The following is a 13,001-nucleotide window of genomic DNA, read 5'->3' on the forward strand; positions in this document are numbered from 1 at the left end:
TACGAGAGTACGTGGATATTGTAAGTGGAGCGGTATTAAATAATTACAACTGCGCTGAATTTAAGCTGCATTAAATTCTCATACGCTTCAACAGTATCCATTAGTCGGTTAATGCATCCATGTTGAGCCAACAATTGTTTGTACTTAATAAGATAAAGAGCACTTAACACGATGTTCAGCCTTCGTCGATGGATGATCGATTAATAAGCGTCATTGTCGTGTGTATCGGTTTTAATTAGAGAAAATATACTCGTGATCGATTCGTCTGTAGTTAAACATGTGTAGAGCAGAGGGAATGGTCGCATAACTCTCACTCGATCCGGTTCTACTGTAATCAAGACGTCGCTGCCGGCTGATCGCCGAGGGCAAGTCTTTCCCGCGTCCACGGTATTTTTCTTCTCCGCCCACACAGGTGTATATAACTTTATACTGCATAGTATGGTACATGCGTCCTACGTACTGTTCTCCATTATCACGAATGGTCAATTTCAAGAGAAAGTAGACTGCAGCAGATTTTAAACGGTATAATCTTTTGTTATCTTTCGATTTGCTATGATTGTGTCTTTTAAAGTTCCAGTGAAACGATGTAGCGAATGTACGTAGTTTTCATAACTTTTGCTGTACAATATGGTTATAATAATTTACTTCGTGCTTTTATAATTCCTGGAGCTTACGCGTTTCACACGGTATAATTTCCACGGTTTTACAATTCTAGCTTTGTAGTGGATCTTTTTATAAGTCTCGATTTACTATCCTTGCGTAACAAAATAAGAAATTATTTAATTATTTTATAAGATAATAATATTAACTGTAGTATTATGTATAATTTTTCTCAATTACTCGCCTGCAGATTTCTATCTTCCCACGCCAATCGGAGTTTTTTCCCATCTATAATAAATAATAATCGTAATAACAATAATATACGTATGTAATCTGGGAAAGGTATCGGGCAGAATCGAGCCAACAATCGCTGTGTACAATCCTCTATCGGAGATTTAAAAATTCAGTCGGGTTTCCTCCGTTTTGACTAGACGATCCTGTCGAAATAGATTCCGTTTTTCGATAAAGTATTCGATCAGGATTGAGAATCCGTTTGCAACGAGCTGTGCAATCCAATAGTCCAACCACGACTGTCACTCTGCACACTATCAACGATATTCGTTTGCGTCAATAGGAACGTGAATGAGATCGAAAAAAAGGTGTGCACATGTGCCTGGTCTAAACGGAAGTTTATTCCTTAATAGCGCGGTTCGATAGAAAAAAAAGGAAGCCGATCAGCAAATTGCGGCTAATTCGATGTCACGGTCACCGATTCGAGAACGTATTAACCCTTCAAGAAGTCTCGGCTCGTTAAATCCACGCCTAGTTTGCAAAACTGTGTTCCTAGCCGTCTGTAATTGTCCCGTTATTCGAGAAACTAGAAAAAGGTCTCGTAAACGATCTTCTACGCTAATACTACGAAATATCCAAACATTCTAGCCGATTTATATTTTTAGCAATGATGCATGAATGTTAGCAAAATGAAATTAGAGATAAAAACGAATTTAGAAAACTGGAAATCAACGAGAACGTCCAAAAGTATTAAGCAATTTATTTCATTGAAAGAAATAATAATTTTTAAATAAATTTAAAAAGTAAATAGCAGCTGTATTAAAATTGTAGATACGGTTTATCGATGTACCTATCCTTCAAATAATTTCCGTTCGTGCATAACTTTTTACTTGTGATCCTGTAATTAAATAACACGTTGTTGAAAATAACCAAATAGCCAGATATTTTAGAGTGCTAATGTATCAGTATATCTCTCTCTCTTTTATCGTTTGGAAAATTAGTTTCGTATGGAATACGGATTTTCACGATTGTACGTCTATAGGGCGCGAATATATTTGATTTTCAAAGGCGTAGGGTGGGAACGTTTTATGGTTTGTACCGTAAAATCGATTCAGCTGGTAGATGTATAATATAATTTTATAACGCGATAAGGGAAATAGGAACGAATACCGGTTGCATGTTCCATCGGATACGTAGCCCGCGAGCTTTATCAACGTTCGTTCGATCAAAATCATTACGTGTTTCCAATGGTTTACTTTGTAGACTGGCCGGAGCAATTAGCGCGCGGAAATCACTGCCGTTCGGAAAAATATCGCCGCTAGTTATCACGTGTTATAGTATAAAGGCAGAGAAATGATAAAGAAAAGCGTTTTCAGTATTCATCGGCGATATTAATTGCAACTTTGATCCAACGTCCATCATATTTTCGTTTGAATTCCTTTGAATGGCCATTGTGACGATTTCGTAGATTAAATTTACGTCGTTTGAAGTTACGCGTTACAGATTTCGGTTACACCCAGATAAAATATTCTTTTTATGTTTATTCGTATAAAATATGATTTAGAAAATTGAATATACGTATTTGATACAAATAAAATTGTATTGCATTTTTAAACAATTAACACGAGTATATTTTACTAAAATTAAATATCATCTGGAAGATTGAATACACATATTCTTTTATTGTTTCCATACTTTGTAAATATTTTTATTTGTTTTAATAAGTGATTTCATATCGTAAATAAAAAATTGTATGTTACCTGGTATCATCAATCCGTTCCTGATGCTTTTGATATAAAAAGATTTTTCTGTCACCAATGGCTCAATTTCATATCGCGATATGAATATCGCGGACTTTCATGGAAAATTTAAAGACGCAAAGATATACAGGGTGGTTGGTAACTGGTGGTACAAGCGGAAAGGGGGTGATTCTACGCGAAAAAAGAAGTCGAAAATATAGAATAAAAATTTTTTTTTTAATTTTTTTTTTTAATTTTTCCATCGAGACAACGATCTACAGTGAGATCCGTTATAACGAGACGTGATAAGGTGCACGCGTACCGAGCGAAAATTCAAAGTCGATTTTCTCGAAAACAAAGCCTCAAACGAAAAATTTTTATTCTATATTTTCGACTTCTTTTTCCGCGTAGAACCACCTTTCCGCTTGTACCACCAGTTACCAACCACCCTGTATAAGATATCCAACATATAGTACTCTCTATATCAATTAATACGATATTTAATGTATCAAACAATTTTCTATATCTACATTCTACCTGTTTAATTGTACCTATTCAGACAAATACGAACTTGCATATATATCCGCAGACTAAATATTAGAATACGAATTTTCTTCGACTAATTAACCCGTTGGAAACACCGCGCGAAGTAAACCGAGGCTAGCGAAAGGATAAAAAATGTCTAGATCAGATCTACGGTGACCGTATCCAGGAAAGATTGGAGGTGGTGAGCCGCGAAGAATTTTTACGAGCGGCTAGCGTGTGCACGTAACAACCTGGCGAACATAATTCTCGTATTTCGAGGGGAAAACGACGTAAAGACGAAACGAGTGTCCTTTACGATCCCTTAAATGCCTCGTGTTATTTCCAACAGGCGGACGATATTCAGCGTAATAACGCGATAAATAACGGGTCGTAACTTCCGTATACGTAGGTAGTTGCCGCGTACTATTCGGCCAGGGCTCTTTATTCCGGAGCACGTTGGTTTATAAACGTTAATTACGTGTCCCCCCGTAGCACTGCAACCGCTTGCTTAGCTTTGCAGGAAGCGACGCGAAACACCAGTTGCCAGCGCCGCTTTCTCGCAGTTCTTCAGTCGCTGGTCGCGGCAAAAAGGAATAACTTGTTATTGCAAAAAAAGAACGAGTGCCTCGTTCTGTGACACGATGAAAAAAGAAGCTACACTTGACGGAATCGATCTTCCTAGCTCAGAATCGTCTATGGACAACCGGTTTCTCCGGTCGAAATGTGTCTAAGCGTAGGAAGTTTTAGAAAATTGAACTAATCATTTCACAAACCATTACAGTGGAATTTCTAGTATCCGGACTAATGGAGAGACATAACCGTTGGGACGAGGGAATTTTCGGTTAGTAGAATCCGCGTCTTTTCGAAACATTTGAAAATAAGATGGTCGTTCATCGTCATTTTCAATGTAATCTTCTTGCTTTCAACATGGGGAATTAAAATGTTGATAATATGTATGGAAATCTTCAAATGTTTCAAGATATTAGCGTTATAATATATATATATTTAGATAGTGGCATTTTTTTTATCGCTGATTCATTACCATTATTGCAAAACAGAGCGCGGGTATTTATTTTTCAATACCATTAAAGTTTTTCTACTTCTTGAAACAGCCGAGTAATTTCCAATTACATGTTCCTGTTCTTGACGTCATTAATTATCTACCTTCTCCAACTTCTGAAGTATTTTCTTTCCTCTCGGCGCTTGATACAAGACATTTCCTCTTTGATGTCATTATATACAAAATATTAACGTGTACGATATCAGCTTCGTACTAAAGTAATAAGAAAGCGATATGAAATAACAGTAAGGACGTATAAATGTTGTCAAAGACCCAAGCGAAAAATTAAGCCGCTTAATTAAAGTAACTTGACTTGCGCTATGCGACTTTCACAGATTATCCTCGCTGCTCACATTATTTAACATCCGCTTTCCGAAGAAATTTCATTCAGAACAGCCGTTTAATTCGAATAACTTAACACGCGCTATTAATCCAAACCTATGTTCAAATTATTTGACCAATTTGAACGAGGCTTCGCCAACAAGTTAGCTAGACGCAGCCCGTTGCGTGCGATCACCAATTTCTACGGGATAAGACGATCGTAACTTTACGACCACGCGAAACGCGATTAAGCAAACCTTCTTGATTTACCTTTCCTTCGTCGAGGTTAGATCGTCGCACCCACACAACGTCAAGTTGTAAAAGGGGAAAGCGATTCGCGGAATTGCGTGAGATCGAGGGCGATTGTTCTTCCCGGAAGCGGAGGAAAATTCGAAATGCCCCCGAGGATCGAAGAAGATCGCCACGGTTTGTCAGTATAACGTCGGTCAGATTCCGCTTGTTCCCGGCCTGTGCGAGTCGCATTATCCAATTTTCCACGGTGCTACGAGGTGCAATTGCACGCAGAGGCGGATGGCGTGGGCCGGTGTACTCGTTCGTCGGCTGGTTCCCGCGTTGTACGTTTGCCCGTGTGGCGGCTGTCTCCAGCTGGTGCGCAATGGAACCTGCGGTCGAATCGGCCGCTAGTAAATCGAGAGCTGCGATAAAATCGATACCGCGTAGATCCAACGATTTTTTGTCCCCGCGAAGCTTTCGGTCACTGTAAATGATACCACATTACTTGCGAACGATAGCCTCGCGTAATTGAAATGGAAACTGCGTATGCAATCGAGCGAAGGCTAATAGAGAGATGTGGAAGATATTTCTGACCACTACGATTTGTTATAATAGTTTTATTTGAATTTGAACAAAGTGCACTGATTTATGACGAATTGGTAATTACAAGCGGTACTTACTATCTTCCTGTAGAAAGAAAATTCCAAAAGGAAAGGTTCCAGCATCTTTAACTTTTGTTCAATACGTTCCGGTTCCTGTAAACAAAATATTCGTCAAGTTACACGATTCGTCCCAGTGCATCTGTAATTATATCGTAGAAGAATTATGTCTAATTAAGTCGTAAAGTTGTACCTGCGAAGCTTTCGATAGAAGTACGCAGGTACAGGATACATTAATTAAGTAATTTTCCTTGAAAGACGAGGTCCAGAACGTAGATGTCATAGCGAGTAGTAACGAGTTACGAAGAATTACACGTAAAAGGAGGAAAGTATTACGGGAAAATACGAAACCTAGGCAATAGCGTGGATAGTCTGGCAAATAGCAACGAGCACACTGGTGTCATTCATAAAGATGAAAAAGACGAAGATCGATATATCGGTACATACAGGCTCTCTTCAAAGTTGCTTAGTCAAAGAACGAGCTGCGGTTTGGAAACATCGACGGATGATTTACGATGGTTCGATACAGGAGAAAGGGCAAAATACCTGACTCTAAAGAATACTTCCATACGTCGAGGCGCATTCTTTTTTCTCCCATTCCGGATGAAAGAATTTTCGATTACTTCGAGTTAACGAGCGATCGCGTAAAGTCAGCCAATCTGTCTGCCACGCTGCTTCTGCCGTGTGTTTCGTCTTTATCGACGAAATTTCACGGGGCGGAGTTCATGGAATAAAGGAAGAAAGGGGCGTTCGGATTACGGTTCTAACTTAAACCGAGCGTGCCAGGAATCCCCTGTGATGCTTTATGTTTTCGTCGATACGTGATCCCACATCGTGCGATCTTCGTACGTCGTCCATCGTTCTCGTTATTAAAGCGAACCATTTATCTTGTAGTCTGCGAGCTCGTTCGAAATTCCTTTCGATAAAGTCTCCTTCGTCGTTCTGTTTAATCCACACGAGGACCAAGCAAATCGTAGTTTATCGTAATATTGCAAACAAAATAGTAAAAACATTGTAAAACCATAGAATTATCATTAAATCGTAAAATTATAGAATCTATAATTAAGCGAGTTTTTCGATGAAATACAGAATCGATGAAAGGTATTGGATGATAAAAGTTTTGAACTGTGACGTGAAGTTGGATTCTCCTGGTCGAACTCCATAACCTGTTCCATTCTTCTTTTCCGATACTATGGATTGATTTAAGAAGATCTTGATACGATAGCTTAGTTTCATTCGACAGGTCGGTTATTGCTTCTCTCACCATAATCCAACTCGAAAGCAGAGATTGACTCTATCTTTGGCTGGCCATTCCGGATGAACCACAGATAGGAACAATCTTTATAGCTTTCACGCGCGAATAAATCGTTCACGATGCATGTCCAAAGTGTAAAGTCTAAATTCGCCTTTATACGGCAACGAGTATCCTTTTGAGGCGTTAATGGCTCTTGTAGATCGATCGATAAAGGTAAACGACGTGTCCCGATACGACCAGACCGTTTAACACCTTGGAGGCTGGTGTGTTTGCAAATGTGAAACCTGTCGCAGGAACCAACCAATAAAAAGAAGACCGGGGTCTCTGAATGGCCGGCAAGGTTAATACGATTGGATGATTGGCTCGATTAGCAAATTGGCTGGCGACGTGTAGGACATTGGGATAAATGAGGATATGTCTATGCTGGGAACATGGCACTGCCGCAAATTGATGGGAAGGGATCGAACGACAGCCTCGATGTCATCGCTGATATATTATGAGACATGGTTTTCGATAGGTGGGCTTACGTGCGCGTGTCAGCTCGACAATTAACGCGACCCTTGTAGAGTTGCACCAAAGGGCCAAAGGGTAGTAGATGGGGGCCCTAAAAAATGGAATTCAAGCAACGCGATCGAATACCCTTTTTTTCTATTATTCACCCCCGCTCTTTCCAGGTGAATCGCTCAACGATAAAATTTCGCGAATTGCTCGCGTCCCATGACGCGTCTCGCGCATCCCACGATACGAAAGTACCTGTAATTTTTATGTATTTATCGTTTAATACGATCGATCGAGCTATGTATCAGTTTCTTGAAAATAACGTGTATTTCATGAAGTAGGAATAATGCGATTGAAGACTTCATGATAGAAGAGCAATAACACGATAAGTCACGTTTTCTATTTTTTACAGACGAGCAGTTTTAAAATTCAGCAGGTTGTTGATCAATAGTTAAAATGTTATTAAAATTGTTCGTTTACTTGTATCTCACAGAGATCAGAAAAGTATTTGAACGTCGTATGCTAGTAACACATCTGCGGTAAATATCTTGTAACGTGTATATACATTTTCAAATTGGTCTCAAAATTTACAGACATGTTACAGTGTCTCGTTACAGTGTCGATAAAATTTCAAAATACGTGTAACGCATGAAGCATAGACATAAAAGTTTTCTGTGGTAAATATACAAACACTTTCCCGTGCCAGTGTACGACATACGCGCAATACAATTTGTTCGTCTTGGAAAATTAATTATAACAGTAAAACATCACCAAAAATCCAACGATAGAAGTAAATCGCGAGAAGGATTTATGTAATTCTCGCGTAGTTTCTCGATAGAAGATAACCATTCAAAATGCATCGATGTTTCTTCATTTATTTCTCCTAGATTGTCTGTAAAATAAATACCAGATGCATATAGATGCGTCATCGCGAACGTGGGCCGTGACTTTCAGCGTGGGCGACGGAGGTGTAGCTGAAAGCTGAGGAGCGTAACACGTGGGTTAACAGAAGAGCCGTATCGGGTGAACGGCGCGTGGCAGATGAATTTTTTCATGTCACCGCCATCGATTATTTTCACTATTCGTTATCCCGAAGATACATACATTTGTATCTCGTTAAGCAAGCCATTTCGATGGTTCTGTTAAAAGCATCGTCTCATATTGAACGTTCGTTGCCTTATAAATCCATAAATGTATTCTTCATTTTAATTTGATAGCTGTATTTCTGAGTAGGGGTGTATAATTGAATATACTATTAGGCATTAGTGTTATAAAATAATAATTATACTAATACAATTATACTAATATATTCGAGAACTTAAAAGGGATAGTAGTTAGGTGGATCGTTATTATATTCGTCGTATTTTATTCGGTTGTTCGAAAAGCTTTTTTCGTTTCATAAGGTGATAATAGATGAACAATTTCTGTTTTATTATTGTTCTATTATTTCCTTATAAAACGAAAGAAACTTTTCGGACAACCTAATACCTAGTTGCATCAGTTACATTACCATTAAACCTGTGCTATATAGTCGTGCCACAACTAGGACGCAAGAAACTAATTATAAATATTTCATTTGAGTTAATTTAACGCGACAAAGTTGAAGTAGTACAGGGCTACAGCAACCATAATAATCTACTTAATATTATATAATAAATTTTGCTACTTTTACCCTCTAACAGATCAGAATATTTATGCCAAAACTTCGTTACTTATCTCTTAACAGCACATTTGAATATTTTCCAGTGACGATTCGTTAAAATAAAGCATTCTATCCCCATTACCGCGAGATATCGAGCGGAAACAGTAAGTTTCCTCATCTTGGGATTTCCTCCTCCTGCGGCCTTTACTCTTCCGATCTGTTTGAGTTTTTCGTTCGGGAAAACTGTTGTTTACCACGTTGTTCCGCGATCTATATCTTTGTTCCGTTGCTTTGTTCCGCTGCTTTGTTCCGCGGGACGTTGGCATAATGAACGATACTTGCAGGAAACTTTGCCGGTTCTCTTACCTCTTTGCATTTCCCGTCCTCGATGTAACAGCGCGAAAACTATCATCCTGAAATTTCTAGCGTATTTCAACGAATTACAGCTGTCCCCCGGACTGGAAGTGAATAACGTATTCGCTGGAATAACGTCAACCGCACGACAATCCTCTGTGGTAAAATAAAACACGATAGCTTTTTCGATGAATCGAAAAAACGCCGGTTGACATTAAGGGCTATATTGCTACCTGTCCGAAAAAAGTAACAACGGACGTGGAAAATATTCGATCGATAAACAAACAAAATAACATAAACAAAAAGTATGCAAAGGCCAACAACCGCGATGGGTTATTCAGCCCATTGCGCGTTAAAAAGTAGACGAAACCGAAGAAAAGGAGAGAAAAATATATAAATTCCCGTTCATAAGTATTAGGGATACCTGCTGGTCGTGTACAAAATGTCATGGTTGATCCAGATTGTTACACATTGTAACAATCGAAATTAAAGATTATTCGGAAAGGATTTACAGTTAATTATACGTTGACTCCTATGTAATTCTTTGTTCTAACATTTATTTTTTAAAAATCGGGATCAATTGGACATTTCAATTGGCTGTTAAAATTGTCTGCATATTCGACTGTTGCAACCTCTTTATAATTTCAAAAACATTATTAAAATATTGGTTCTTAATAATTTTTTTTTTTTTTACAAAAATCTCACGATCTATCAGCCATTTACGAGAAGCATAATCCTTGGCCCCAATCAACTCTTTTCGTTTTTAACGATCACACGAAGATACTATCTATTATTCGTAAAGTAACATTGAAGTAATATAATCCGACAAAAATGTACTTTTTTCCTGAGATCTTCGTGTATAATCGATGAGATTTTTATCACTACATCGAACATATCGCTTCTTCACAGCCCATTATTCCAAGCGAGGTTTAATAATCTTCTAACGGTTTGTCAGGTTATTTATATACATTGTATTTCTCTAATTGTTCTAACCCTAATATGTATTTGTGAACGGTAATGCACTTGCATTCAGGCGGCGGGAACTTCTCTTTATTCTCTGCTCGCGGTCGAAACTACTTCGCCCACACGAGTATGACGGGTCACACCCATTTAATTTCGCGGTTTCTCTTCTTTCATCTCCCCCCTTCAGGTTGCTCGAGCATCGCCTGCAATCAGTTCTTCCACGGTCTTCCTCCGCATTCGACCATCTCCACCTCCGTCGCGTCGCATTTCGCCTCCCTTCGTTTGTTCTCATTAGTCCGCCATTTATCCTTCGTCTCATTCAACCTCGCGGTTCGCCGAAATCCCCACGAAGAATAGCCTGGCCAATTGCGTCTTCGTTGGCGCCCGGCCCAATTGTTTCTCGATCGGCTACGTTCTAATTGCGGAAACACAATTAGCGCGAATAAATAACCAACCAACCAGCCAGCCAGCCAGGTGCGGTTTCTAATTAATTCTCCGCAGGTTGTTATCGGCCAGTGAACGAATCGTCGCCGCGTTTTATCTGTCGTGTCGTTCAATTGAGATCTTCAATACCGTAAATAATGGGCTTGCTTCGATTAGATTACGTTTGTAGAAGAGTACAATTAATTTGAATACTTGAAAGGTGATAGATTGGAAAATAGTTTGTCAAATGTATAAGGAATCTACAAATTTGATAACAGTTCATAAAATATATATATAATAATTTAGTATAGCGTAGGGATAATAATAATTACTAGAGTGCGCAGTTTTATTCGTTGATAGGAAACTTAAAGGTGACAGAATACGCGGAATGCGCGTAACATGCAAAAGTATTAAAAACAAATTTCTATTTAGGTTCTGTTCTTTACCAGAATACCAACTACGTTGTTATACAGCGATCAAACAATTATACTTAAAGAGGAAATATTAACAATTGCTCGTCAGATCGAAAGAAATGCGAGGGTGGAAGGGTTAATGAATTTAATCATCACCGAGAGAGCTGGAATCGATACCTTTTGATATCGCTTCGACCACGATACGTGGCGAGCTACTCGAATGCACAGAAAAGAAATCGCACAAGAGAAGTCGACGACGCGATGGCTGGAATCGAGTTCGGGTCTCACTGTCACGAAGATAGCACCGACCGATTTCGTGCACGCGACCAAAGTGAGGAAAAGGGGTTACAGGAGCAGAAAAGGGATGGAGCGAAGGGAGAGAAACGATCGATCGAAAGCTGCATTCCTTGGCGTAGTGAAAGAATCGGTTCGTGCCAACCTATGCCGCTTTTCTTTCGAAGTGCTGAAGAGTTACTTACAGTTCCTTGACGTAGATCCTTTGCCACTACACGCCATATTTTCTTTTCATTTCATTCCACTTTGTCACTGTTTCACTGTCTCTTATTCGTCGTTTCTATTTAATAGAAGAAACTCGTGGAAAATTATAGGACAGGACGAAACCGTGAAAACACTAAAATTACTCTTTATTAAAAATATTTTTAATTAAAATATACTCGTTCCTAAAAATTCATTTCGAATCATACTGGGAGAACGAAACGTTTAACGAAAATACCATGTATAATAAAACGTCGGAAAAGTCGAGTGCGACAGATAGATGAGTAATTATATATTTTTTACTTTTTAATAACATTTTTAATACATAAATATAGTACCCTTTACTTTCCTATATAAACGAACCACAATTATTTCCATAATTAAACCACTTTCTTCAAATTTGACTACAAATACAACTGTCCCATGATTTATATACGTTTTTCAAAAAAATCTCCTCCGCTTCATTTCCTCTAATATTTGTTCGAATATGCTCCATGTTCTTTATTGAATGTATCCAATTTGTTCTCCAAAGTCAGTCAGATATCTACTGGATCGATACGAGGTACCTTGAAAAACGGACCGGATATCGTAAGCGACGTACCAGTCAAATATAAGGGGTGAAATCTATCGGATTCTCGTGTCTGTGGCCGTTTGGTCGGAAATGCTAGCGGCGCGTGGTGTCCGCTGGCCTGCCGCCAGGGACCGGAAGGGACGCTCGAAGATAGATTTACTCGCGATTCGAGCGGTGCACGGCTACTCCTAAAACCGTATTCTGAACGCGAAGAGTCGCTATCTCGATAGCCGCCGCCGGAAGAAATACAATTTCGTGTCGGCGACAAGATCCAGTTCCATCCGTTCTACCTCGGTTTTCATTCGAGAAACGACTATCCTTCTTCGCCTATAAAAATCACTAATCCGATGGAATTCCGTGTGCTTTCAGAGTTAGTGACGAGGTGACGACGACGACCACGGGCACGACGGAGACACACGAAGAAGAAACGAATCAACCAATCATGGCTAAAAGCGCCGAGAGACTTCCTGGTACGTCCACCAGGTTGAGGACCCGAGACGACGGCTGCTGTTCCGTGAATTTCCTGAAATACGTTCTACACATCTACAACGTGGTGTTATTCGTAAGTAATGTAAAGTCATGTGCTTTGATATATCTTCGATATATTCTGTGCGTTATATCGAGCGAAATGCAAAATGGACAGTGCATTGTCAGCGACCGACGGGGCAAACCATTTACGTTCTCGTCCAGCTCGACTGGCGTTTACAATCGGCTACGTCCTCTGCAACGATGTCGTTTCTGGCCTCGTAAACGCCCCCTTTTAATTGTTATGGCTTCAACCACCCGCCGACATCGATGAAACCAACCGCAACTAGATCCTCGGCTCGATCAACGAACCGTGAGCCGGTTCTCCGTATTCCAAAAAAATTCGCGGAACGTTCCGGGTGTTAGGATGTCGAGTTGACACAGCGATTGATCTGGTCGAAAGTAGGTTCGTACGCTTGGACGTGCGTACCGACTACCTTTGTCAGTCTGAAGTAAACTTGTGGTACATTTGGTTTTCCTTTTATGGGAAAAT

General features: G+C 39.5%; 1 protein-coding gene across 2 annotated transcripts in view; it reads left to right on the forward strand.

Annotated features, from left to right (window-relative positions):
* The window catches only part of LOC117236768 (CD151 antigen-like), an 89,937-nt gene that overhangs the window by 40,185 nt on the left and 36,751 nt on the right, over positions 1 to 13,001 (forward strand). For both annotated transcript variants that reach the window (XM_033500009.1, XM_033500010.1), the window contains one exon: positions 12,353 to 12,545. In XM_033500009.1, the coding sequence (XP_033355900.1) occupies positions 12,353 to 12,545 (193 nt within the window). The remainder of the gene's footprint in view (positions 1 to 12,352; positions 12,546 to 13,001) is intronic.

The sequence above is a fragment of the Bombus vosnesenskii genome, unplaced genomic scaffold, assembly GCF_011952255.1.
Source record: "Bombus vosnesenskii isolate JDL3184/JDL3185 unplaced genomic scaffold, Bvos_JDL3184-5_v1.1 scf7180000013352, whole genome shotgun sequence".
NCBI lineage: Eukaryota > Metazoa > Arthropoda > Insecta > Hymenoptera > Apidae > Bombus > Bombus vosnesenskii.